The sequence below is a fragment of the Eucyclogobius newberryi genome, unplaced genomic scaffold, assembly GCF_026437365.1.
Source record: "Eucyclogobius newberryi isolate DKJ021-1_F unplaced genomic scaffold, fEucNew1.0.hap1 SCAF_14, whole genome shotgun sequence".
In the NCBI taxonomy this organism is placed as follows: Eukaryota; Metazoa; Chordata; class Actinopteri; order Gobiiformes; family Gobiidae; genus Eucyclogobius; species Eucyclogobius newberryi.
Genome location: NW_027315768.1, coordinates 22441508 through 22469279, shown reverse-complemented (window position 1 = coordinate 22469279; position 27772 = coordinate 22441508). Strand labels below are relative to the sequence as shown.

At 41.3% G+C, this 27772-nt stretch overlaps 1 protein-coding gene across 1 annotated transcript in view; it reads right to left on the bottom strand.

The window, feature by feature from the left end:
* The window catches only part of LOC140359821 (aryl hydrocarbon receptor-like), a 34928-nt gene extending 8864 nt beyond the window's left edge, over positions 1-26064 (bottom strand). The window contains exons 1-3 of the mRNA XM_072445015.1: positions 25505-26064; positions 23927-24114; positions 2857-2957 (exon numbers count right to left, since the gene is read on the bottom strand). Coding sequence (XP_072301116.1) covers positions 2857-2957; positions 23927-24114; positions 25505-25608 — 393 coding nt within the window. The 5' untranslated portion in view covers positions 25609-26064. The remainder of the gene's footprint in view (positions 1-2856; positions 2958-23926; positions 24115-25504) is intronic.
* Positions 26065-27772: the final 1708 nt, after the last annotated feature.

Sequence of the window (27772 nt, the reverse complement as noted above, 5' to 3'; positions counted from 1 at the left end):
ATCTATGACCCATAAACAGTGTCTGGTTTGGTTCTCATAAAGCTTCTGACTCAATCTGATAAACAACGTCTATTGTGACTGACTTAAATGCTGCTTAAATGGCCATGACTGGAGTTTAATCCAGGTCAAAAACAAAAGTCAAATTGTGTCAGCAGCTCTTCGTGGAACAGCAGAGCAGCTACTATGGTATGCGAGATCAGTCAAAGCAACATTAATTTCCATTTTGATTTTTTTTTTTTAAGAACAACTCATACATTTGCTGCCACAATGAATTAGAATAGGACATTAAGACAACTGTAAAGGTATGGCGCTCGTCAGGTGCAGTTCTGTTCTGAGGGGAACAGCCGGTGCACATATGGCGCTCTGCTTTGCTCTTGGATGATTTCATAAAAAAACACGTTCACATCATACACAACTGCCCACACAGCCACAAGAGCGCACTCATCCCTCGCCCTCGGCCACAGAGATGATTAACAGCGAACGCTATTTTTGTTGCCTCGATAACACACCAGTGATTCACCACAATTATCCCCTACACGATGTCGACACTGCAGCGTAAACACAACAGCAAAATGTCAAGTGTCTGTATAAACATGGGGCCACAAGCCACTGTGTGTTGTCATGGCCAGGTAACTCGGGCAGGGCGGTTGGCATAGAGTACGTGCAAAGGACTTCATACAGTATTTATACTGTGGCGCCCATGCAGTTATAGTTTCAGCTTTATTTGCTGGGTACAAACCTGCCTTAAAACAAAGAAGACTTTTGAGGTGGTTTCTACTTTGCCTCATCTTTGCATAAGTAAATCCACAGTTAAAGTTAAGTTATGTAGAATTTGTATTTAAAATGTTCTAAACATGACCTATTTGTCCCCAGATACAAAGGTAAACACGTTCAAATTTATACTTTTTAATTGACAGGTTTTAAAAATCAAATAAAAAAGATTAGATATGATGGCTATGTTATCTATGTTATAATTTATTGATTTGGTTAGTCTCATAAAACCCTAAAAGAACTCTCTTTGACACTCTTAACACTCATTCTGCATTTGTAACCATTTATATGAGCAAGTGCAGCCTCTGCAGCTCAGTGAGGAATGTCTGGAGGGATTAATTTGCCGTCTTGCCAAAGAGAGCTTGACCGCTTTTAACGCCTTCGGACTGTAACCTCGCCACTCTAAAGCGAACTGGTGGAATCAAGTCTAATAGGCAGGTTAATCCACAGGAAATCCAGATTTAGTTGTGATTGCAGTACCTTTTACATGCTACATGCTACACTCTACCTTTAACTTCTTGTTGCTCTTGTGAAATGACTTCAAAATGAGCCTTCATGTCATATTATTACAGACCGGGGAATACAGGGTTATCATAATAATGGAACAATCTGGTTCAGGGGAAAGCAGGGGGCAGGCTGTTTCCTCTCTCCTGGAATGCCTCAGTGATGCGCATTGGGAGGAACTGGACTGGAAAATCAATGACGCCAACAGATCCCAAAAAGATGTGGCAGTCGTAAAGCCTATTCGCCTCTCGGTGCTTATTCAGGACACGAGTTAAAGGTAGGGCACAGGGAAAAGGCCTGGGATATCCCTAAAGTGGTTATTTTATCTTGAAACAAACACAGAACCATGTGACCTTCAGAAGAAGTGGAGCCTTGTGTCCTAAAGTAATTTAAATATATTTTTACCTTACCAAAGAGATGTCATTTTCATTTCGGAATAACATTTTTGAGGAAAAGATTTGTTTTTCAATGGGAAGATTTTAAAATTGCCTGGCTTTGTATGATGTAATATAATTGTACGACCTGGGGACCGAGATGGCTTTCATTTACCCTGACAAACATATACAGACATAAATGAACATAGACCTAATTTTTAATGGTATTTGTAATGCATCAGACCATACCAAACAAAAATCTAAAAGTCTCTTTATCATCTATTTACTTTGATGCGTGTAATGCGTGTATTACAACTACAATACAAATTAAATGTTTAAGTAGTACCGGCACTTGCTTTATTTCCTCAAAATAAGTGAAAAGCACCAGGCCCTTACAGCCTGTTTTTTGCAAAGGCCATTTATTGCACTAATGCTGCATGGAGTGCTGGTCGCAGTGGCAGACGTATTGCGCTGTAAGCTTCTCTGATCCTGTCATTGGCCCAAATAGATTTTGGACATTCGTCAAAAACAGACACAACATGAGTCCAGACACAACACAAAGTCAATCAGCTTCACTACTGTCCTCCAAACATATTGAGTGTTGGATGTTTGTGCGTAAATGGAGTATGTCAAATACAAAACCACACAAATTGGATTTTAATCCAAATAAATCAAAACTATTTGGGGTCAGGAAGGTCACTGGAATGGATTACTTTGAAGATAAAATGCGGACAATCAAGTCCAAGAATGGTTTTGAATTGAATCATTTCATGCAGGTGCTTGTTTAGAAAAAGTAATGGACCAACATTATAACTAACATACGGAATATGATAAGATCACATTTTGACTTAACTTGAAAATGGACAAATTTAATCGACTTTGGACAAGTTGGGATGTTTATTTTGGAGTTTCTGTTCCTTAGTTTTGACTCAATGTTTTGCTGTGATTTACTTTTGTATATTTCCTCTCTGATCTTGTTCTGTTTTTCTGTATGAGTAAAGTGTTTTGAAATGTTGACAAATTAAAAATAAGAAAGAAAAGAGGAAATGTAATTATCCCAGGCGCCACATTCAATTCATAAGTTCCACAAATGAATGTATGTTTTGGTTTTCAACCTTGTGAAACATTTTACAGACATTACTGATGGCACCTCTAATAAATGATGTCAGGTCATACACGTGAAACAAATGACAAATACCACACTAACCTGCAGCAGTAGTTCGCCCTCTGGGATCCGGTCCTCTAGTTCCCCCGCTGGTTTGGCCTCATCATCTTTGTGGACGAAGCCGTTGCGTTTGCTCAGGGCCGCTGTAAGGACACAGACAGAGAGGTTAGTGAAGCGGTGGGGTAAAGGGGGCAGAGCAGCGAGTCCTGCGATAATGTTTGCAAAGCACTGCTGTGACTGTCAGATTTCCTCACGTTTAAAGTGCTAAAGCCACATCCCAGCACATTAAAGATTCATAATGCACAGCTTGAAGAGATGCTCACAAGGCAAAAAGCCACGTTTATTTTACTTTATATCACTGCCGTATCAATGTGGCACAGTTGTATCAAAAGTGTAATAACTTAACCATTATCAAGTGAAAATTTCTTAATGAAGAACACATAATACATGCAATGGTATTTATGTATTTATTTATTTATTTGTCTATGGGAGTTTTTATTTATTTATAGGAGATCTTCTACTGAAAGTGTTTTTCAGACTTCCTATAAGTGATCTGTTCTTCTGTATCTACCTCTGTATCTACCTGCGTTGCACCAATGACATTTCCCCATGTGGGACAATAAAGGAATATCTTATCTTATCTTATCTTATCTTATAATTTAAGTTAAGCATAAAGACATGAATCAATATACAAAAAGACAATGAATGAATGAATTATATTCTACAGTATTTCAACGGTCAGATGATCAAGCAGTTTTTAGGTGGACACATAAAGAAATCATGAGATGGAAATGATGGACTTTACATAGGCCACGTTCATACTGCAGGGTACCTTTATGTCTGACTTTTTTCTCGTGGTCGTTCACATTGCCGTTTGTGTCATGTGTGAATGGAACGTAACTAGATGTGCGAAAACGTCCCACAAGCGCACTGAAACTTCACACTTAAACAAACTTCTTCCTTCTTCCACTGACTCTTTTCGGCTCCTTCATCTGCCATTTCTCTCCACTTTGACAAGTGTGACGTTTGTCCCAGAAATGTCACCAATTGATGACATTCAGGTTGGATGAACAGGACCTGAGCGTTCAGACTGCAGTCACATTCTAAAAGTTGGGATACTTATCAGATTTATTTCCATATACAAATGTGGCCTGGGTTGGATTTGAAAAAAATGTATTTGTGCTGATACATCTGAAATAACCTGCAGTGTGAGCCAAGTTTTAGAGAGCTCATGACAAATCTAATTATCAAACTAAATCAACAAGGATTGCAATGATGCCAAAAATGTATTGTAACTATTGGAACCATCAGATCTATAATGTATTTTATTTATCACATGAACAAGTTATTGTGAGTGATTATTTCTTCATCTCAAATCCAAAAGGACTAAACAACATATAAAAACATGAAAAGCTTGATAGAAAGTTGAGCCTAATGTTTTGGTAATCCTCGCTCAGGTTCACAGACGTTTAGGTTAAGCTGTTTTAACCTCACACTGTGACTGAGTTTTGCTCCCACAGTTCTTCTCAACTGCTTTTGTTGAGTTCAAGATTAGTTCATAAACATTCACAAATGAATCGCTCAAATCCAGTGACAACAGCATCGTTACATTCAAATGAGCCTGTAGTAGAGAATGAGGACAATGGGTAAAATGTTTTTTTTTTTTTTTTACAAGCAATTCAACCAAACTTTAAAAGAATTAACACAATGAATATGGCATGTTTGTGTCTCTTGTGTAGTAAAACTTATACGGTAGAATATTTTTTATTTTAATTTCCTCAATAAAGAGACATATAGATCTTAACATCTGAAATTCAGACATGGCGTGGCAATAAGATAAGATAAGATAAGATAATCCTTTATTGTACACACATGGGGAAATTTAATTGTTGCAACGCAGGTAGATACAGAGGAAAAGAACAGATCACTTATAAGAAGTTTAAAAAACACTCTCAATAGAAGATCTCTTATAAACAAAAAACTCCTATAGACAAAAACCTCCCATTTCCCAACAAGGGATGGAGGGGAAAATAAATAAAGATAAAAATAAAAATAAATAAATAAAATAGTAGATAATAATAATAAAATAGTAGATAGTAATGATAATAATAGATTCATAACCAACGTATAACCTACTATTCCTTTATAATTAGAAACAATGATGGCGGGTGATGTCCTGAGAAAGAGAGCAGTGGTCAGGAACATTACTCTCTGACCCCAGCAGGAGCACGATGCAGCGACCCGCTATGCCCTTTGACCCCAGAGGTGATGTGTGACATGATTGGGTGGTTAGATTCTGGGTCATATGTTTTGTTGTCTGCTGATGGGGGTTAACAAGCCCTTCATCTGAAAGACGGGGTTAGCGGCGTTAGTGGTGTTATGGCAGACACGGTCTATAGCATATGGACCTTGGATCTTCACACGAGAGATGGATTTGGACGGGCACCTGCTGTGACCCTGTTCCCATGCAGAGTCGTGGGTTGAATTTCACAAAGACAAAAGATGACATGAGAGTGACTGATGGCACTCGCGAGGCGTGGCCGAGTGGTAGGGGCATAGTTTACTAACAGATGTTTTATGTCTACCTGAGCGCTGAGAATATGAAAAATGATCAGTGAAACCGTTCAATCAATACTGTTTTTGATCAATGTTTTTTTTATTGTTGATATTAGGTTTCGAACGTCCAGTCTGCAGAGAGGACACTGCACACAGAAAACTCCAATTTACCCCAAAGCAGTAGCAGCGCGGCGTAAGTGTGGAAACCAGTCAGACGCGATACAGTACCGTACTCCAGGCTTTTCAGCATGAAATATAATAACTATCCATAAATTAGCAACATTAAACACACATTGACATCTCTTGTAGATTATCTGTAAATTGATGATTGATTGTGCATATGCAGATTTGCTTATATGATGTCTGGTACTGCCTTTGTAAATTGGAATAAATATAAATGCGTTTAACGTCATGCTGTAGAACATTCCAGTCAAAGTAATACAATCTCCATGAAGACAAGCAGGTGGTGGACCTCACACCAGAAAAGCTTCATAGTGCACTGTCAAAACTAAACTCCCTTCTCACATTAGCAATGTTAAGTGAGCTTGATGGAAGTTTACATTCTGTTTTAAGAAGGACTGTCAATTGGACTGTTTTTACAGAAGATGAAAAAAAGATGCACATTTGATATTAAAAATGCCCCAGAATAGATAAAGAAGAATAAGAATAGTAAATGTGTTGCCGCATTGAGCGTTTCCACACCTGAGGTACAGTGCGTGGGTCTGAGGCATTATCCATGTATGAAAGTGGGCCAACACAGAGCCTCGTGAATGGCTAGAAGAGGACAAAGAGCACATCTTGTTTTCAGGCTTCAGTTGGCACGAGTGTACATAATGAAACATTTACATTCCAACAGCCACTGCATTCGTGTGCCATAATAGAGCTCCGGCAATCACCCAGAGGCATCCACAGACGTGACTAGAGCAGCCTGGCTAGCCCCAGTTCACTCACTGTTTATACAAGCAACATACAACATACACGATTATAGCTTCGAGAGGCTTATCAAGCTTGGAAAGCACAATGTTAATATGGCCTCATCATTATTATTTAATTATGTCATGTCCAAAGGATGTTCATGACTAATGGCAAACTACTGTTACTTCAGACAAAAAATGACTCAAGAGTGATCAAAAGTATAGAGTTAGAACATGGCACTGACTACACTGTAGTGAAAAGACTGATTCATGTTTGTTTTTGAAGGATTAAGATGATGAAACATATGAGACATATAGTGCTTTTTAGTATTAAACTATAACATAAGTAGATCATTATTTTGCATTTTGTCATTGTAAGCAGCTATTGATTATAACGGCTATTTAATGGAAATAGATCCATTGACTTCCAGTTACCAACTATGGAACTGAAATACTTTCACAGAAGTAGCCTGGATATTGCAGATACCTCACAATACATATTTATATCCTTCTGACTTTTTGGGTTTTAAGCGGGAGGTGTCAGAAAAGTTACCATAATAACTGGCTTGTGGCGGCCAAGTACAACGTCGCTTTTTGATCCTTCGATGTCGGCTCATGTGTCATCATTGTGAAGCAGAATTCACCAAGCGTTGGATTGTTCACCCACTAATAGGGAACGTGAGCTGGGTTTAGACCGTGAGACAGGTTAGTTTTACCCTACTGATGATTTGTTGTTGCAGAGGTAAATTGCCTATATATTGCCTATGTATATATATATGTATATATATATATATATATATATATATATATATATATATATATATATATATATATATATATATATATATATATATATATATATATATATATATATATATAAATAGGAAAGCGGCTACTGCCAAATACCTACAACGAGTGAGGCAGGTCCTCAGAAGCCAGCTCAATGGTAAGAACAAATCCCGGGCAATAAACAGCTACGCCCTGCCAGTGATCAGATACCCTGCAGGAATAATCAGTTGGCTAAAGGAGGAGATACACAGATGTTAAGACATGAAAGCTCCTGACCATGGAGGGTTCCATCCCAAATCCAGCACCCTGAGACTGTACACTAGCCGTAAAGAAGGCGGCCGGGGACTAGTGAGCGTGAGAGCCACTGTCCAGGACGAAACGTCCAAGATCCATAAGTGCATCAAGGACAAGGCTCCTACAGATAACGTGCTCAGTGAATGTCTCAGACAATGGGGATGATGAGGTGCCGGAGCAGGGACCATCATGGGAGGACAAGCCCCTACATGGGATGTACCACCGGAACATAACTGATGTGGCTGATATCAAGAAATCCTACCAATGGCTAGAGCGGGTCAGACTGAAGGACACAGGCACTCATCCTGACCGCACAGGAACAGACCCTGAGCCCCAGAGCAATAGACGCCAAGACAAACCACACCAGACAAGACCCAAGGCGCAGTCTTTGCAAAGAGGCCCCTGAGACAATCCAGCACAGCAAGGTATAAGATGCTGGCAGGGAAAGCACACATGGAGCGCCATAACCAAGTGGCTGGAATAACGTACAGGCACATCTGTGCGGAGTAATAATATTTTTTTTATTTTTGATCAGCTTTTGTTATACTGTATATTGCTCGCTTCTAGTTAACATTTTCATACTATCAACAAAGCTTTTGTAACATTTAAAGTACTAAAGTATGATACAGAACTGAAAAAAATGCAGTTCTTATTCTGGGTCCCTTCACTTGTTCTTCTGACAGATTTGTACTAACAAACAATAATCAAACCATCTACAGTCTACTGTGATACAAGAACCACTTACTGTATACTGACAGTAAGTGGACAGATGTACAACCATATCAACCAACAGTAACAATGTAGAAAAGTGTGCCAAAGCCACCTCCAGGAAAGACTGGCTCAGTAAATCCCAACACATACAGCTTGATGTCAGTAATGTCACTCAGGACTTGAAACAAGAGGGTCCCAACAAGTATCTTGGAGATATTGAAGGTTAGGGAGTACAACACTTAGCAATGAAGGAGCAGATCAGGAAGGAATATTATTATATTATTAAAGAACCTGAACCTCAAATCAGAACCAAGAACCTCAGTCACTAAAATGGAAACTTTAAATATCTTGGCAATAGAAGTTGTCACTTACAACTAACTGGACATTATCATCTGGAACTTATTACAGTAACGTCGGTGTAATCCCTCATTCGTCCAGGCGTGTTCCATAGTAGAAAAAGCTTCAGTTGTAGTCATCTGGACTCTGGAAAAAATAGACGTTTCGACTCTCATCCAAGAGTCATTGTCAATCAAAGAATTTAGGTCGAGAACTCCGATCCGAGAACTCCGATAAATATCGGAGTTCTCGACATAAATTCTTTTATTGACAATGACTCTTGGATGAGAGTCGAAACGTCTATTTTTTCTAACTGAGTCCAGATGACTACAACTGAAGCTTTTTCTATTATTACAGTAACATACAAAACAAAAAAGAGTGCATAGAATGCATCATCCAAAATCAGATGTGGACTGAATTTACCTCCAGATCAGAAGGGAGACCAGGATTAATACAAATTGCCCACCACCATCAGTCTTGAAAATTATCTTGAAGAAACAAGGGATCCAATGCTCTGCTTTGTGAGAGACTTTGAGAAGAATAAGAGACTGCACTCTACAAACAAGCTGGAAAATACAGCCGCTTGTATTACCTGCATTATCCCCAGATGTAATCGAGGTAAGCACAACATTTGTTTGACGAGGCCAAAGCAAATTAACAATCTAAAAAATACAAAGTTGTGTTGCTCCACTTTGGGAGGACCAATCAGAGCTGGACTCAGACCAAGGGGCCAGTTTGGCTCCTGTCCCAGACTTCATTAGTTTAAAGGGCAGCGAAGTGACAGCACTCCACAGACAGACACGTACTGATTAACAAGAGGTACTCCTAGATACAAAATACTGCATACTATGATATTACATCATTCATCTTGAATTCCATATTATGTACTAGGGTTGTAACCATTATATGATCATGAACTAGACTGAAATGCCAGATCAATGTTTGGCACAACAGATCCACTACAGAAAAGCAAACACAAAATTAAAGCCGCAAGCGGCATCCAACGGCCCTCGCGAGCCGCCGGCCTTCCGACTCTGCGCTTTCGACTTGATAAAGATGGCGCCCTTATTGTGTTGAATTAAAAAAGAACTTGACAGACGGCGACACATTGGACATGGCCAATCCAGTGTAAATGAACACAAGTGTCAGTCAAATTTGCTGCTCCGCTGCACAGAGACCGTAGCACTTAGAATATAAATATGGATAACTTTTGATGCCGCGCTTGTGTAGATGATATTTCCCAAAGGAAAGCTTGATCGAGCTATTGCCCACGGAGGAGTTTGTTAAAGTGTGAAGCATAAATGTGAACATTTCAAGGATTTGGCATTTTTCCCATTTGTGACAGTATATTTGCAGCTCCACGGCACAGAGACCGTAGCACTTAAAATCAAAATATGGATAACTTTTGATGCCCCGTTTGTGTAGATGATTTCCCCAAATATGAACTTGATCGGGCAATCGCCCTAGGAGGAGTTCGTTTAAGTGTGAAGCGTAAAAATGTGGTCATTTTAGAGATTTCGCTGTTTTCCCATTTGTGACATATATTTGCGGGTCCGCCACACAGAGACCGTAGCACTTAGAATGAAAATATGGATAACTTTTGATGCCCCGCTTGTGTAGATGATTTTCCCCAAATATGAGTTTGATCGGACAATCGCCCACGGAGGAGTTCGTTTAAGTGTGAAGCGTAAATGTGAAGCGTAAATGTGAACAATTCAAGGATTTGGCGTTTTTCCCATTTGTGACAGTATATTTGCTGCTCCACCGCACAGAGACCGTAGCACTTAGAATCAAAAGATGGATAACATTTGATGCCCCGCTTGTGTAGAGGATTTTCCCCAAATATGAACTTGATCGGGTAATCGCCCTAGGAGGAGTTCGTTAAAGTGTGAAGCGTAAAAATGTGGTGATTTGAGGGATTTTGCAATTTTCCCATAAGGATAACATGGGATGTTTCTGTCATCGCTACGGTTACGCAGTACAAAATATGACTTTGGCTCTCATACTTTTATGATCAGGATGTCAAATTTGAATTTTGTGCAAAATGTCATTTTATTTGGAAAAACTCTATTGTTTATAGGCCACTCTGACGGCCAACTAGTCAGAATTCTGGGAAACGTTTGCGGCTCCGTCGCACAGAGACCGTAAAAGTTATCCTTAGAATTTTGATAAGTTTAGATGCCCCACTTGTCTAGAGGACGTACACCAATTTTGAGATCGGTGGGCAAAACGCACTAGGAGGAGTTTGTTAAAGTGTAAAACATAAAAAAGTGGTAATTTGAAAAATTTTGCGGTTTTCCCATAGGGAAAACATGGGAGGTTTCTGTCATCCCTGTGGCCCTCAGAGGCAACTGTTGTTGTGATTTTGGGCCTTACAAAAATAAATTGATTTGATTTGATTTGATCGCTACGACTACGGCGTAAAAATGAAAGCATTTGTCTGATTGGCTTTTTTGATCGGGACGGCAAAATAGAATTTTGGGTAAAGTTTAGAACATTTTGGTAAAACAAATGTTTGACCTTCAATGTTAATTTAAAGGTCACTCTGTAGGGGGCGCTATCGCGCCCATTTCAATTTTGTCTTCATAAACTGGTCAAAACTAGAAAGTTTAACAACTGATTCAAATTTGGTCCTACTCGGACTCGTTTTGATCAAATGGGAGCAATTTTTAGATCTGCAATATCCCAAAATAAGTGGTCCAACTTTGCGGCTGCGCCGCACACAGACCATAAAAGGTGTACCAAAAATTTGGATAACTTTAGATGCCCCACTTGTCCAGAGGACGTACGCCGATTTTGAAGTCGGTGGGCAAAACGCCCTAGGAGGAGTTCGTCAAAGTTTGACGTGAATAAAATGGCTAACACAGCGTGTTTTCATTTTCAAAGGAAGATGGCGGGCATAGGGTAAGTCTGGGGGCGTGGCCACAGTAATATTTTGTTTTTGTCCTCACGAGAGGAATGCGTGTCCCGAATTTCGTAGCTCTACGACAAAGTTGACCTCGGGGCGTCTCCCATAGGCGCAATGTATTTTGACTTTTGTCGGTGGCGCTGTCGCGCAATTTTTTAACGAAAAAATCAAATTTTTCGCCGATTCTGAATTTTGGGCAAAGTTTGGTGAGTTTTTGAGCATGTTCAGGGGGTCAAATTAGAGCTCAAAAAGCAGAAGAACAAGAATAATAATAATAAATATAGCCGCAAGCGGCAATGATCGGCCCTCGCCACGCCGCCGCCACGCCGCAAGAGGAGGGGGCGCTAACGCGCCCCAATTGTCCTTTTATTACGCCTACTGCTGAATCTGTGAAGCTGTCACATCTTCTCACTTTGTTTTACCATCAAAAAGCAATTTTATTTTGAATTCTTGGCAAAATGTGCGGCTTTGCCGCACAGACACCGTGACTCTTTGAATAAAAATGTGGATAACTTTTGATGGTCCACCCCTGAAGATGAGCCTCACCAAATTTCAGGTTAATAGGGCTAATGCCCTGGGAGGAGTTTGTGAAAGTCTAAAGTGTAAACATGTTCTGGCGATTTCCCCATTGGAATAACAAGGGAGGTTTTGGTCATTGCTACGGCAACGCCATAACAATTATGACATGGGTCTCATTGACTTTTTTGATGGGGATGCCAAAATTGAGTTGTGTGTCAAATTTCATAAAATTTCGCAAAACTAAACATTTAACCTCCATATAAAATCTGTAGGGGGCGCTGTGGCTCCAAATTAATTTATTTCACTTCAAGTAGGTTTAGGGCAAAGAGTTTAACAACTGATTCTAATTTGACGCAATTCGGACTTTATCTGCGCAAACGGCAGAAATTTTAAATATGGGAGATTTCTGAAATTCTAGCTACAGTTTGCGGCTTCGCCGCACAGAGACCGTGAGAGGTATCAATGTAATTTGGATAACTTTTGATGTCCCACTCCTCAGTAGCATTTTCACCAAATTTCAGCTTTTTAGGGCCAACGCCCTGGGAGGAGTTCGTAAAAGTACGACGTTTGGAAAAACTCCGAAGTCATGTTTAGCCATTTTTGAAGCAATATGGCCGACATTTGGTTGGGCGGACGGCGTTGCCGTAATAATATTTTTTACTTCTCTTGTCACCATCTACCTCTGCGCCAAATTTCATGATTCTACGATCAGATTTTTTTTGGGTCATTTCCCATCTCTCAATGCATTTTTGGTACATTTGGGGGCGCTGACGCGCCAATTTTTTTATTTTAGAAAAGGGAAATAGCCAGAATGTAGAGAGGCACGATTTTTAGAGGTGTGCAAATTTTTGTGACTTTTCGTCAATGTTCACTGGGTGAAAAATAGGGGGGTTGGTCCCGAGAAGAAGAAAGAAAGAATAATATTCCGATGCGAAAACAATGTTTCCCATTTTTCAAATATCATAAACTATACATTTTCGGAAAACGCTCGCGCTTTCCTACCTCATGGTGTGGGTCCCTGGTCACTGACGGGTACTTTCGTTAATTTTGAGTGGGCTCCGCCCACTTTGTGTTTTTGGCCCTCTATACAGTAATAATGTTCAATTTTTGCATTACATGCTTATATGCACGGAACATGCAAGAGATGGGGAACGTATTCGTGAGGTACTTAGCGCAAATGAGTGCTTTATATGGGGATGACGACCGCTTCGCGGTCGTCATCCCAATGTAAGGTGCTCGTTTAGTGCGCACTTTTGCACGGGCTTCGCCCGTTTACAACGGTAATGTTCCATTTTCCTACTACTAATTAGTATGCACGGGGCGTGCATGAGTGAAGGAGTGCGTTAGTGAGTGTTTGGAAGTGGGCGAGCGCTTCGCGCTCGATTTCGTGCGCACTACGTGCGCACTTTCGCAGCCGTGCTTCGCACGGCCTTACGAGATTAATAGGCCTCTCGCCAGCTTGTGGCGCTCGGGCCTAATTAAAGCCGCAAGCGGCATCCAACGGCCCTCGCGGGCCGCCGGCCTTCCGACTCTGCGCTTTCGACTTGATAAAGATGGCGCCCTTATTGTGTGTTGAATTAAAAAAGAACTTGACAGACGGCGACACATTGGACATGGCCAATCCAGTGCAAATGAACACAAGTGTCAGTCAAATTTGCTGCTCCGCCGCACAGAGACCGTCACACTTAGAATATAAATATGGATAACTTTTGATGCCCCGCTTGTGTAGATGATTTTCCCCAAATATGAGTTTGATCGGCCAATCGCCCTAGGAGGAGTTTGTTAAAGTGTGAAGCGTAAAAATGTGGTGATTTGAGCGATTTTGCGATTTTCCCATAAGGATAACATGGGATGTTTCTGTCATCGCTACGGTTACGCCATACAAAATATGACTTTGGCTCTCATACTTGTATGATCAGGATGGCAAATGAGAATTTTGTGCAAAATATCATGTCATTTGGAAAAACTCTTGTTTATAGGCCACTCTGAAGGCCAAATAGTCAGAATTCTGGGAAACGTTTGCGGCTCCGTCGCACAAAGACCGTAAAAGTTATCCTTAAAATTTGGATAACTTTAGATGCCCCATTTGTCTAGAGGACGTACACCGATTTTGAGGTTGGTGGGCAAAACGCACTAGGAGGAGTTCGTTAAAGTGTGAAACATAAAAATGTGGTAATTTGAGAGATTTTGCGGTTTTCCCATAGGGACAACATGGGAAGTTTCTGTCATCGCTACGACTACGCCGTAAAAAGTTAGGCATTTTTGTGTTTGGCTTTTGTGATCGGGACGGCAAAATAGAATTTTGGGTAAAGTTTAGACAATTTTGGTAAAACTAATTTTTGACCTTCAATGTTAATTTAAAGGTCACTCTGTAGGGGGCACTATCGTGGTCATTTCAATTTTGTCAGCCTAAACTGGTCCAAACTAGAAAGTTTAACAACTGATTCAAATTTGGTCCTAATCGGACTTGTTTTGATCAAATGGGAGCAATTTTTAGATCTGCAATATGCCAAAATAAGTTGTCCAACTTTGCGGCTGCGCCGCACGTAGACCGTAAAAGGTATCTCAAAAAATTGGATAACTTTAGATGCCCCACTTGTCCAGAGGACGTACACCGATTTTGAAGTCGGTGGGCAAAACGCCCTAGGAGGAGTTCGTCAAAGTTTGACGTGAACAAAATGGCTAACACAGCGTGTTTTCATTTTCAAAGGAAGATGGCGGCCATAGGGTAAGTCTGGGGGCGTGGCCACAATAATATTTTTTTTTTGTCCTCACGAGAGGAATGCGTGTCCCGAATTTCGTAGCTTTACGCCAAAGTTGACCTCGGGGCGTCTCCCATAGGCGCAATGTATTTTGACTTTTGTCGGTGGCGCTGTCGCGCCATTTTTTAACGAAAAAAAAATGGCCCAGAAAAAATAAAATTGTTCGCCGATTCTGAATTTTGGGCAAAGTTTGGTGAGTTTTTGAGCATGTTCAGGGGGTCAAATTAGAGATCAAAGCGCTGAAGAAGAACAAGAAAAATTAAAGCCGCAAGCGGCATCCAACGGCCCTCGCGGGCCGCCGGCCTTCCGACTCTGCGCTTTCGACTTGATAAAGATGGCGCCCTTATTGTGTGTTGAATTAAAAAAGAACTTGACAGACGGCGACACATTGGACATGGCCAATCCAGTACAAATCAACACAAGTGTCAGTCAAATTTGCTGCGCCGCCGCACAGAGACCGTCACACTTAGAATATAAATATGGATAACTTTTGATGCCGCGCTTGTGTAGATGATATTTCCCAAAGTAAAGCTTGATTGAGCTATTGCCCACGGAGGAGTTTGTTAAAGTGTGAAGCATAAATTTGAACGTTTCAAAGATTTGGCGTTTTCCCATTCGTGACAGTATATTTGCAGCTCCACGGCACAGAGACAGTAGCACTTAAAATCAAAATATGGATAAGTTTTGATGCCCCGCTTGTGTAGATGATATTCCCCAAATATGAACTTGATCGGACAATCGCCCTAGGAGGAGTTCATTAAAGTGTGAAGCGTAAAAATGTGGTGATTTGAGCAATTCTGCGATTTTCCCATAAGGATAACATGGGATGTTTCTGTCATCGCTACGGTTACGCCGTACAAAATATGACTTTGGCTCTCATACCTTTATGATCAGGATGGCAAATTAGAATTTTGTTCAAAATATCATGTCATTTGGAAAAGCTATATTGTTTATAGGCCACTCTGAAGGCCAAATAGTCAGAATTCTGGGAAACGTTTGCGGCTCCGTCGCACAGAGACCGTAAATGTTATCCTTAAAATTTGGATAACTTTAGATGCCCCACTTGTCTAGAGGACGTACACCGATTTTGAGGTTGGTGGGCAAAACGCACTAGGAGGAGTTCGTCAAAGTGTAAAACATAAAAATGTGGATATTCAAGAGATTTAGCGGTTTTCCCATAGGGATAACATGGGAGGTTTCTGTCATCGCTACGACTACGCCGTAAAAATTTAGGCATTTGTCTGATTGGCTTTTTTGATCGGGACGCCAAAATAGAATTTTGGGTAAAGTTTAGAACATTTTGGTAAAACTAATTTTTGACCTTCAATGTTAATTTAAAGGTCACTCTGTAGGGGGCGCTATCGCGCCCATTTCAATTTTGTCATCATAAACTGGTCCAAACTAGAAAGTTTAACAACTGATTCAAATTTGGTCCTAATCGGACTTGTTTTGATCAAATGGGAGCAATTTTTAGATCTGCAATATCCCAAAATAAGTTGTCCAACTTTGCGGCTGCGCCGCACACGGACCGTAAAAGGTATCTAAAAAATTGGATAACTTTAGATGCCCCACTTGTCCAGAGGACGTACGCCGATTTTGAAGTCGGTGGGCAAAACGCCCTAGGAGGAGTTCGTCAAAGTTTGACGTGAACAAAAAAGCTGACTCAGCGTGTTTTCATGTTCAAAGGAAGATGGCGGCCATAGGGTATGACTGGGGGCGTGGCCACAATGATATATATTTTTTGTCCTCACAAGAGGAATGCGTGTTCCGAATTTCGTAGCTCTACGACAAAGTTGACCTCGGGGCGTCTCCCATAGGCGCAATGTATTTTGACTTTTGTCGGTGGCGTTGTCACGCCATTTTTTAACGAAAAAAAAAATGGCCCAGAAAAAAATAATTTTTCGCCGATTTTGAATTTTGGGTAAAGTTTGGTGAGTTTTTGAGCATGTTCAGGGGGTCAAATTAGAGATCAAAGCGCTGAAGAAGAACAAGAAAAAATATAGCCGCAAGCGGCAATGATCGGCCCTCGCTACGCCGCCGCCACGCCGCAAGAGGAGGGGGCGCTAACGCGCCCCAATTGTCCTTTTATTACACCTACTGCTGAATCTGTGACGCTGTCACATCTTCTCCCCTTTGTTTTACCATCAAAAAGCTATTTTATTTTGAATTCTTGGCAAAATGTGCGGCTTTGCCGCACAGACACTGTGACTCTTTGAATAAAAATGTGGATAACTTTTGATGGTCCACCCCTGAAGATGAGTCTCACCAAATTTCAGGTTAATATGTCTAACGCCCTAAGAGGAGTTTGTGAAAGTCTAAAGTGTAAACATGTTCTGGCGATTTCCCCATTGGAATAACATGGAAGGTTTCGGTCATCGTTACAGCAAAGCCATAACAATTATGACATGAGTCATTGACTTTTTTGATGGGGATGCCAAAATTGAGTTGTGTGTCAAATTTCATATAATTTCGCAAAACTAAATATTTAACCTCCATGTAAAATCTGTAGGGGGCGCTGTGGCTCCAAATTAATTTATTTCACTTCAAGTAGGTTTAGGGCAAAGAGTTTAACAACTGATTCTAATTTGACGTAATTCGGACTTTATCTGCGCAAACGGCAGAAATTTTAAATTTGGGAGATTTCTGAAACTCTTGCTACAGTTTGCGGCTTTGCCGCACAGAGACCGTGACAGGTATCAATGTAATTTGGATAACTTTTGATGTCCCACTCCTCAGTAGCATTTTCACCAAATTTCAGCTTTTTAGGGCCAACGCCCTGGGAGGAGTTCGTAAAAGTACGACGTTTGGAAAAACTCCGAAGTCATGTTTAGCCATTTTTGAAGCAATATGGCCGACATTTGGTTGGGCGGACGGCGTTGCCGTAATAATATTTTTTACTTCTCTTGTCACCATCTACCTCTGCGCCAAATTTCATGATTCTACGATCAAATTTTTTTTAGGTCATTTCCCATCTCTCAATGTATTTTTGGTACATTTGGGGGCGCTGACGCGCCAATTTTTTTTATTTTAGAAAAGGGAAATAGCCAGAATGTAAAGAGGCACGATTTTTAGAGGTGTGCAAATTTTTGTGACTTTTCGTCAATGTTCACTGGGTGAAAAATAGGGGGGTTGGTCCCGAGAAGAAGAAAGAAAGAATATTAAAGCCGCAAGCGGCATCCAACGGCCCTCGCGGGCCGCCGGCCTTCCGACTCTGCTCTCTGCATTTTACAGAGATGGCGCTAACGCAATTATCTAAGAACTAAGACAGCGACACATTGGACATGTGGACAACCAGTGCAAATGAACACAAATGTCGGTCAAATGTGCAGCTCCAGCGCACAGAGACCGTGACACTTGGAATAAAAATATGGATAACTTTTGATGCTCCGCTTGTGTAGATTATTTTCCCCTAATATGAGCTTGATCGAGCTATTGCCCACAGAGGAGTTCATTAAAGTGTGAAGCATAAATGTGAACATTTCAAGGATTTGGCGTTTTTCCCATTTGTGACAGTATATTTGCAGCTCCACGGCACAGAGACCGTACCACTTAAAATCAAAATATGGATAACTTTTGATGCCCCATTTGTGTAGATGATTTCCCCAAATATTAGCTTGATCGGGCAATCGCCCTAGGAGGAGTTTGTTAAAGTGTGAAGCGTAAAAATGTGGTGATTTGAGGGATTTTGCGATTTTCCCATAAGGATAACATGGGATATTTCTGTCATCGCTACGGTTACGCCGTACAAAATATGACTTTGTCCCTCATACTTTTATGATCAGGATGGCAAATTAGAATTTTGTGCAAAATATCATGTCATTTGGAAAAACTCTATTGTTTATAGGCCACTCTGAAGGCCAAATAGTCAGAATTCTGGGAAACGTTTGTGGCTCCGTCGCACAGAGACCGTAAAAGCTATCCTTAAAATTTGAATAACTTTAGATGCCCCACTTGTCTAGAGGACGTACACCGATTTTGAGGTTGGTGGGCAAAACGCACTAGGAGGACTTCGTTAAAGTGTGAAACATAAAAATGTGGATATTTGAGAGATTTTGCGGTTTTCCCATAGGGATAACATGGGAGGTTTCTGTCATCGCTACGACTACGCCGTAAAAAATAAGGCATTTGTCTGTTTGGCTTTTTTGATCGGGACGCCAAAATAGAATTTTGGGTAAAGTTTAGAACATTTTGGTAAAACTAATTTTTGACCTTCAATGTTAATTTAAAGGTCACTCTGTAGGGGGCGCTATCGCAGCCATTTCAATTTTGTCAGCCTAAACTGGTCCAAACTAGAAAGTTTAACAACTGATTCAAATTTGGTCCTAATCGGACTCGTTTTGATCAAATGGGAGCAATTTTTAGATCTGCAATATTCCAAAATAAGTTGTCCAACTTGGGCCCTCCGCCCTGCTGGGGCTCGGGCCTAATAATAATATTTTTAGCAAAAACAATATAGCCGTTTCCACTATAACAACAAATTATACATCGTTTGAAAGCTCTAAGCCTTCCCGATGCCGCCATGGGGTGGAATCGTCACTCCCTATTCCGTCGGGATGCCCCGCCCACTCCCCATAGACTTCCATTGATTTGAGCAGATACAAGCATGGCCCATGCCTGCGGCATGGATTCTCGCGTACGGGACGATGCCAGGAGGGTTTTTGGAGGAATGCAGCGCTTCGCGCTGCTGTTGTCATAGCAGGAGTAAGTATGCATGATCCATGCCTTCGGCATGGGCTAGTTCACTGTACTTGCCAGGGGCGACGGGGTACAGTTGCAACGCTGCCATAGGCCCTCCGCCCTGCTGGGGCTCGGGCCTAATAAAATGCTTTGAACATAAAAGGGGTGTGATATTTTTTTTTTTATGTGGTTTCCATTTATATTTTTATGGAGACAAGGGATAGTTAAAATTATTATTTGTGTCATATATTGCTATATATATATTGCTATTACTATTCCTATTTTGTCCATGAAGTGGCATGAACAAATGCGCCGCAGTCAGCAGGGTGGGCATGCCTACACTGTGTGTCAATGTGTTTGTGTGTTAATTATTCGAGCTTTGTGTGAATGACAGCGAGTAAATATAGAACATTTCAACTCCTTCACCCTGGACCACTGCAGTAAATGAACACGCGATATGCACATACCACCCCCACATCCTATAACATACACATGAATGCACGTAATGCACACAGCCGCACAGCCTAAGCAAGACAACTAAAGCAGGGCCTGGGCACGCAGCTGGGCCGTGCTGCTTTTGTGTCTCTGGAGGTTCTTCTGTCACATGGTGCATATTTGCTTGTGCTCCACAGTCAGGAGGAGCTGATGGGATTTGGGTGGGAAGAGGTCTCTCCTGATTAGACCAGGGTCTCCCTTTGGTGGCATGCATTCCTGCCTGTGCCGTATCGTGATTGGCGGAGGGGGGAGGGGGTTAAGCCCTGTCAGAGAGGCACTGAGCAGAGGAGGGCGCTGTGTTGTGGCAGGAGGGAGGGGTCAAACATGGAAGGATGAACCGCTGATGATTATGTAGCCCAGATAGTTTCAATGCAGAGATGTGACCTACAGGAAGCGGGGGAGGGGTGGAGCAAGACCAGAACTTTAGTGATTATTCTGACGTATCACCAGTCATTTACAACTGATCTTGTATAACCAATCAGAGCAGAGCCACACTTGTGATGTCATCACTACATCCAGCTGTCTGCATTCAGCTGTTTATGTCACGTCACACAAAACATAGCTCATCTAATCAATGGCAGTCAGCATAATAATATCAAACATCTCATGGATTATGCACTACATTATGATGTGTATGGGATTCATTATTGCTTACTATAATGCTAGGCTGCATGCGGAAACATGTTATTAGCACTGTCAGGGCATATCCATGAGGAGGATTTTACGTATAATGTACACATCAGGGTGCACGGTGGCAGAGCGGTCAGACCAACATCACATGATCTCTCTGGGTGGAGTCTGTATGTCCTCCCCGTATTACCGTAGGTCAGGGGTGGGCAATTATTTTCCTCCAAGGGCCATTTTCGAATCCAGGCAAGTAGCAGAGGGCCGGCCCGCGATCATTGGTGTGAAAAAAAAAAATCCCAAAAATTAAATATCAAATAAAATATCACTTTTCTGTCAAATATAGGCTATTGAATCTATTATTTAATCAATTTCATGTCATATTTATTAAGGATACAAGTGCAGACAGATGCCTGAGGGCAAAAAAGGGAAAAAAAAATAAATAATAATATATTTTTTTTTGAAATATTACTTGGACAAGCTGGGCGGGCCGGATTGAAAGGCCATTCGGGCCGGATGTGGCCCGCGGGCCGTAGTTTGCCCACCCCTGCCATAGGTTCTCTCTGAGTTCTCTGGCTTCCTCACACTGTCCAAAGACATGCATGTGTTAGGCAATGTGTCTATGTCAAAGTGAATATACACATAAGGCCCATTTGTGAACTCCACTACATTTAACGATACAAAATGTGTCACTTCAAATGACTTTACTTAAACATAGAAGGAAAGTATTGAAGTAGTGCCTTGGGCATTACGTGTAGATAGAACTAGCGTTACATCTACCCCATGCCTGATTTTATACACGGCAACAATTAAAAGACTAAACATAGTACTTTTCCCATGTTACCATGTGGTCATATACTAGTTCTGAGAAAACTCAAGATCATTTTGAAATTGTCCAGGCAAAGTCCACTTTTGTACTATTAAGTATTAATACTTCTTACGATAGAATGTAGTATCTAGGTTCTAGTTTCAATTGCTTATCTGATTTCAATACCTTTGGTGTGAATCTTTTTTTGAAAACTAGATAGAATAATAAGAGCAAATGTAGATAGTTATAGTATATAGTTACTTTACTCTGCTGTAAAGAGTCTGATTCTAAAGGTTTAAAGCCTTAAAAGTAAGAAAGTGATGATTCTTAACTATATTGGTTATCTCTAAACTGACTTCAGCAACATTGACCTTACTGTGAATAACCACATGGATTAAACATAACTATTGTGATAAATGCACAGAGGTCTCCATAAGATTAGACCATCTGACATGTATCCCTGCCGTTATGCAACCGCAGTCATGTGACTGTAATCTTCACTGCAGTCCCATCATGACCACATACTGTAGGGGTCAGGAAATCGTGGCATTGGTCAACGAGCGAGATGGATTGTGTCAGGAGCACAAAACAAACATCAGTTAGTCATTTGACAATGCATTGCATAAAAATGTATTTAATCAAACAATATTTTTTATCATTTAGGACTGAACATTTTTTGCAAAATATCCACTTGTTATTTATCCAAAAATGTTTATTGTTTTTGGTCTAAACTAAGGGGATAAAAGGATTTATACACAATAATATTGAATATGTGTTTGTTTGCAAAGACAATTAAATTACTAGCAATGTAGTGTTTGCAATTTGTGACTTGCTAATTGTGTCAATTTAAATTAAGATCTTGACTCAATTACGATTAATATTGCAGCACTACTATCATCTTTGGAAATAAGAAAAAGGTTCACTCAAGGGCATTTCTTTTAAATTTATATTTGTAACATGCAACAGAACAATTAAGGCATGATCAAGGCACCATTGCGTCTTCCTAAACAATTCAATGGATTTACAATTGGTAATTCGCCCATTAGTAACTAACACTGCACTTAACCACCGCTAAAGGCCCCCAGGAGACTCGTAGATCTATACAGCACTTGACATTGTGCTGGTCCCACTTGCGGCATGAATGAGGAGGCAGATAGCAGCTGTGAAGGCCACTGTCAGTTTGGAGAGCCTCACACCCAAAATGGGGGGATCCTGTTTGATCGCTTTTGGAGACGCCCCTCTCCTCAGATTTGCTGACTCCATTGTAACTCCTGACAACAACAGACAGCAGCTGGGTGGGATAATACTGTCAGATTAACCTGGCTTTGTGCAAAACCCACTGCATATTGGTATACACTAACAGAAAACAATTGTGTTAGTGTGAAGGATGTATAAAAGACACAAGCACAAACAATGTGAATTATTGATGAGGATCGGCCTCCGCGCCGCACTGAACATCCAAACAGAGCTGCGGCCTGCTGTAGTGCGGAAACAAAGGCATTTCCCCAGTGCGCACTAGAACCACCTCATCACTACAGACTGTAACAAGCTGGATTTGCTCTGTTTACACACAACAATTTATGGTCCCAGAAGCAGCCTGCAGCTATGGGCCGAAGGCCCAGGGCTTTCTCTACAGATCTGCTCCTAAATGTAGGAGCCCTGAGCTTGTTAATTACTTACAGACTGACCAGGAAGTAGGCTAATGCAGTTAGACAAAAGGTCTTTACCAATGGCTATGCTGTGACCTATTGGTGAAAAATGTACTATTAATAATTCACTGTGATAGCTTGAGGAGCCAAAAAACACCTTGACATGCTGAAAGAATAAAGTAAGTTTTGATGGCAGCAGATTCCATAGGAATTTGTTTTGGTCCACCGAGAATAAGAGATGCACACTGGGTGTCCAAACATATCACCAAGCTGATCCTGTCCATCTCACCTCAAACAGTCGTTTCAAAAGCCACTGCCTTAAACAAACATCACTCTGCCCCAGTTTCATAAATTCTTTAAACTCAGGGCTACTCTCAATTATTAATGCTTCAAAAGCATCCAACGGCTGCAATGCAGCGTTCTCTTCAAGATCAGGGCCTAAAATAACAATGTCTTTTCTCTACACAGAGGAGGAAAATGTGCACATCTATCCAGTGGCATGCAACTGTTGGAGGTACTCTTTTAATGGACACAATAAGGCTCCCTATAAAAACTCTGATGTCACATACACGCAAACAGATATGTGGAAGCTGATGAAATATTGACGGCCTTCACCGCTGGAGGAAATCGTTTGAATAAGGCTCCGGCTGGCTGCTTCGCTCTCAGTGTGGTGGTCCACACTGAGCACAGGCTGCAGGAGATGCCAACAAACATAAACAGCACAAAGTCAAAGCAAGCTGCCTGTCTGTTGTGACAAGTCCAAGAAGGTGGAAAGCAACTGGAGAGGCGCAATAGTTCTTAAAGGCAAAGCAGTGGCTTCCATGCTCCTGACACAGCTCCCTCTGTCATCAAGTGGCTAACAGAGCCAACGTGGACTCTGACTCACCACAAGAGGACGAGCATGGTACATATGTTCAGGCAATTATCTGGACAGCAAGCAGACACAACATGTTTGATGTGGTGTTATGCTAATCTTTTTACACACATCAGTTTGTGGGCTTCACTGTCTTCAATTACATGCATACTCAGATCAAGTTTTTATTTTACATGAATAAAAGTGTCTTTTTTACCAGAGAAGAAGTTCTTAGCACGTAGGTAGCTGACGCTGAGGCGCAGGATGGAAAGTTTGTCCAAACTGGCAGTGACCTCTTCAGGGAAAGGCAGCAGAGAGGCCAGTCGCTCCAGCTCCCCATTCAGACGGTCTCTGTGCCGCTTAGATGGGTTTGACTTGGTGCCCTCATTGGAAGGCGGCTTTACCCTGGAAATAGAGATTAAAAGCATAGAATATTTTTTAATGTAACTATTAGCAAGGGTATCATTTTGAAGTACTTAATTTGCTATATATGCAATCAGCTATGAGCTTTACAAATAAACTATATGTGATTGCTTAAAATCCATTATGTGACTGTAATGTGATGTCTTTTCATCTCATTGATAAAACTAAATACAGAATGAGTTCATTTTTTGTCATCAGTCTGCCATTTGTTTCACAGAATAAACAGGCATTGTATTGTATAAAATATCTTGAGTTGGCTCTTTTGGTTTCCCAAACAAACTGCCCACTTGACCAGTGAGCGTAAACATCTGAGTGACAGGGCCTCAGTCTCTGCTTGACCTACAATCTTTCAACTATGGCCTCTGTGAAATCATTTATTTTTGGTTTGAACTAAAACTTTAAGAATTATGATACACAATTAAATCTATTGGTAACATTCCCTTTCAATAAATTGGGAAAGAGCACTTCATAGGAAACCCTCGTGATATTATTATTTATAGTAATAGCCGAATTAAATATAGGCCTAGTTCTTAAATTCCTGGGCCACGGGCTATAAGAAAATAGAAACCACTGTAGGCCGTGTCTTTAACATTCCGCAATGCCATAACAAAATAGTTCATTCACAAAATAGAAATAAATTGTAAATATTTAGAATGAAAGGCATTTATGTGGCGCAGCAAACATTTTATTTCTCTGATAGAAAACTGGCCTGTCTTTCTTTCTTACACATTAAAGCATACACCCTTCTCCATATTAGAGCACATTTAACAATCACGGCTGCCTTGTGGTCAATAACACAGCAAAGTGAAGATGCCCAGTGGCCGACACTGATGAAGTGCACCCGGGTGAAGGGCGTACTGGCAGAAAATGGCGCATGGCAGGTGCACATCATCTGCACAAGCCAGAGTGTGTTGGTATTCGCACCAGAACACGGCACTGATGTTCCTCAGGCCTGATGAAGATGCAGATGAGGTTTGCGTGCTCAGAGCACTGCGTTCTGCTCAGTTAAAGTGTCACACGGGGATTTACGGCGCACATGAACAGCACTGAAGGTTAAAGCGAGGCCGCTACAGGCCCGGACTAATCCACGGCTTTAAACCGCACACAACATTTCACCGCGCAGTCTTTCTTACACAAGCTTATGAAGTTAGCTGTAGGCCTATTATAAATGTCTTGTGATTTTAGGATGGGTTGCCTACTTTGCTGGGGCAAGAATTAGACATATTTGAACTTGGTGTAATAAGTTGTACGTTTGAATATGCTACATATGTGGGCATATTAGACACGAGTTGTTTTTTGTTTTTTTTTTAATTCTACTGACCTAAAGTTATTATTCGATTAAGAAAAGGACACACATGAATTTCTCACTTACGATCTTTGCACTGGTTTTCTCCTCTTGCGTCCCGCATACATGACGGCTCCTCTTATATTTGTGTCGGACAAGATCCCTCCGGAACAGCCTTCACTCTGCTGCATGTAACCTCCACACTAATGATCTGCACTCATCCACCTTACAGAATGCTCAAGTTAGACTAAAGTGGAGGAAAAAGAAGAGGCAGAGAAAGCGACAGCGTGAGAGGACTGCCCGCGGGAGGACGCGCGCATCTCTCCACAAAATTGGTTTAATCCTCCTCGACAATATTGAAACTCAATAGTCCGATTGAAATCGCCTCGCGTTGTGATCATTGATGCAGACAGTCCCGGTCCTGTGGTCTTCAGAGTGAGACGGAGCAGCGATCCAGCGCTTGCATCTTCATCAAGAGAGAAACATGACGTTAGATGCGCGCTGCCTCAGTGACATCCAGACTCCTGCGTGAGCGGCGTTTGAAGCATTTTCATGCACAAAACACCAACATTCAATAAAGTTGGGCTATTTACAAGTAATAGGCCTGTAGGACACATCAGCGGCGCAGTGCAATTAGCGGCGGCCCTAAAGTGAGGGGCAGCACGGGGGCGCGCATTCCTTAGGCGGGTACGCCCGAGAGCACCGGGAGCGCGCCTCACAAGCTCCTTATTGCGCATCAGAGCAAAAGGCACAGGCAGGAGGGGGGGCCGGTGGCGCGGGCACGTCGGAGAATCTCCTGGAAACACAGGCCGAGCGCGTCCACCGCCGCGCGCCCCCGACCCGCCCCGGCCGTCCAATCAGCGCGCAGACGAGAGATGGAGGTTTATGTTGAGCCTGCAGTGGCCCATACCGAATGTGGGTCAGGGGTTAGACTTTTAAATAATGCAGAGAACAGAGCCAACCCAGAGGTCCGGGACCGGGACCATACCTGGCGCGGGGCCTGATGGGACATCACAGACAAATCTTACCACAGCAACACAAACAATCACACGTTGTGGCCTTCTCTCTTGATGCTTCGCTGGTGGGGCAATGACACACTGGTATATGTGTTGAGTTTAAATGCAGCCAGTGGTCCAGCCTGTGGCACACGGTTTCTTGAGGGCCTTGTGGACATGAGCTCAGGACGATGTCTCTTCTTCACCCTCTGATCTTTGCTCCTCACAGCAAGGTGCCTGATGGAGACAAGCAAAGCAAACATCTCTCCAGAAAGTAGCAATTTCCTCCATATTCCTGAATCCTGCATGCCACACCATCCCTCAGAATCAAGGAAACCGCCCAAAAATACTTTGGAGATTTGTTAACCACAAACACAAAATGTAAGTGCTAAAGGTAACCAAAAAAAAAAAACAACCCCAAGGGCACATAATATTATTAACACCTACAAAACTTACTTGGAAAAATTAACCACTTGGAATTGTACAATCAAGTAGGGTGACCAAAAAGAAGAAATAAATAAAACAAAAGAGGAACAAGCAGACTTCAGAGTTCAAGTCTTTTGATTTAGAAAGACATCAAAATATCAAAGTATCAGCTGATCAATTCTCCATGATTCACTTTAACAGCAGTAGTCTCTACAAAAACATGGCTAAGAAAAAGGATGATTTAAAACATTTTAAATATAAATTTTGTGTTTTGGTTATGTGATGATAAAGAGCTAATTAGACGGCTATGATTTATTTCAACAAAAGAGGAGAAATAAAAGTGGTGGAGGTGTTGCCTTAATTGTAAAAACGGGTTTCAAATGCAAAATTGTTGAAAAAATGACCGTTGATGAGATGATGGAGCATATGCTACTCCTTATGAAACTAGGAATGAACAAGTAAAACGTGTTATGCTAATTAGCTGTGTCTATAGGACTCCAGGATCATGTATTGAGGAATTTGATAAGATATATCTGAATTATATTCTAAACAAAATTGGAAGGGTCTTTTGGTATGCAGGGATTTTAATATTGATTTGTGGAAGTGCAAGCAGTATAAAACAGTTTCATAACCATTTTAAAGGAGCAGAAGCAGAATTATTACAGTGTTATACGGCCAAAGTATAAAACAAATATTAAGGCAACTTGGAATGTGATTAAGGATGTGATTGACCAGCATAAATCTAAACATTCATTAACAGATAATGAAGGCAAGACAAAAGTATTTGTAGAGCACAATTCGTACACAAGGCAGTTCAAAGGGTTTCACACAACAGAACAATGCATAAAAAGCATGTTGGCTGAGGAAGTGATCATGCAATAAATTGCAGTTTAATTTAATACTCTTTTTTTTAATTATTACTGTGAGCCTGAAT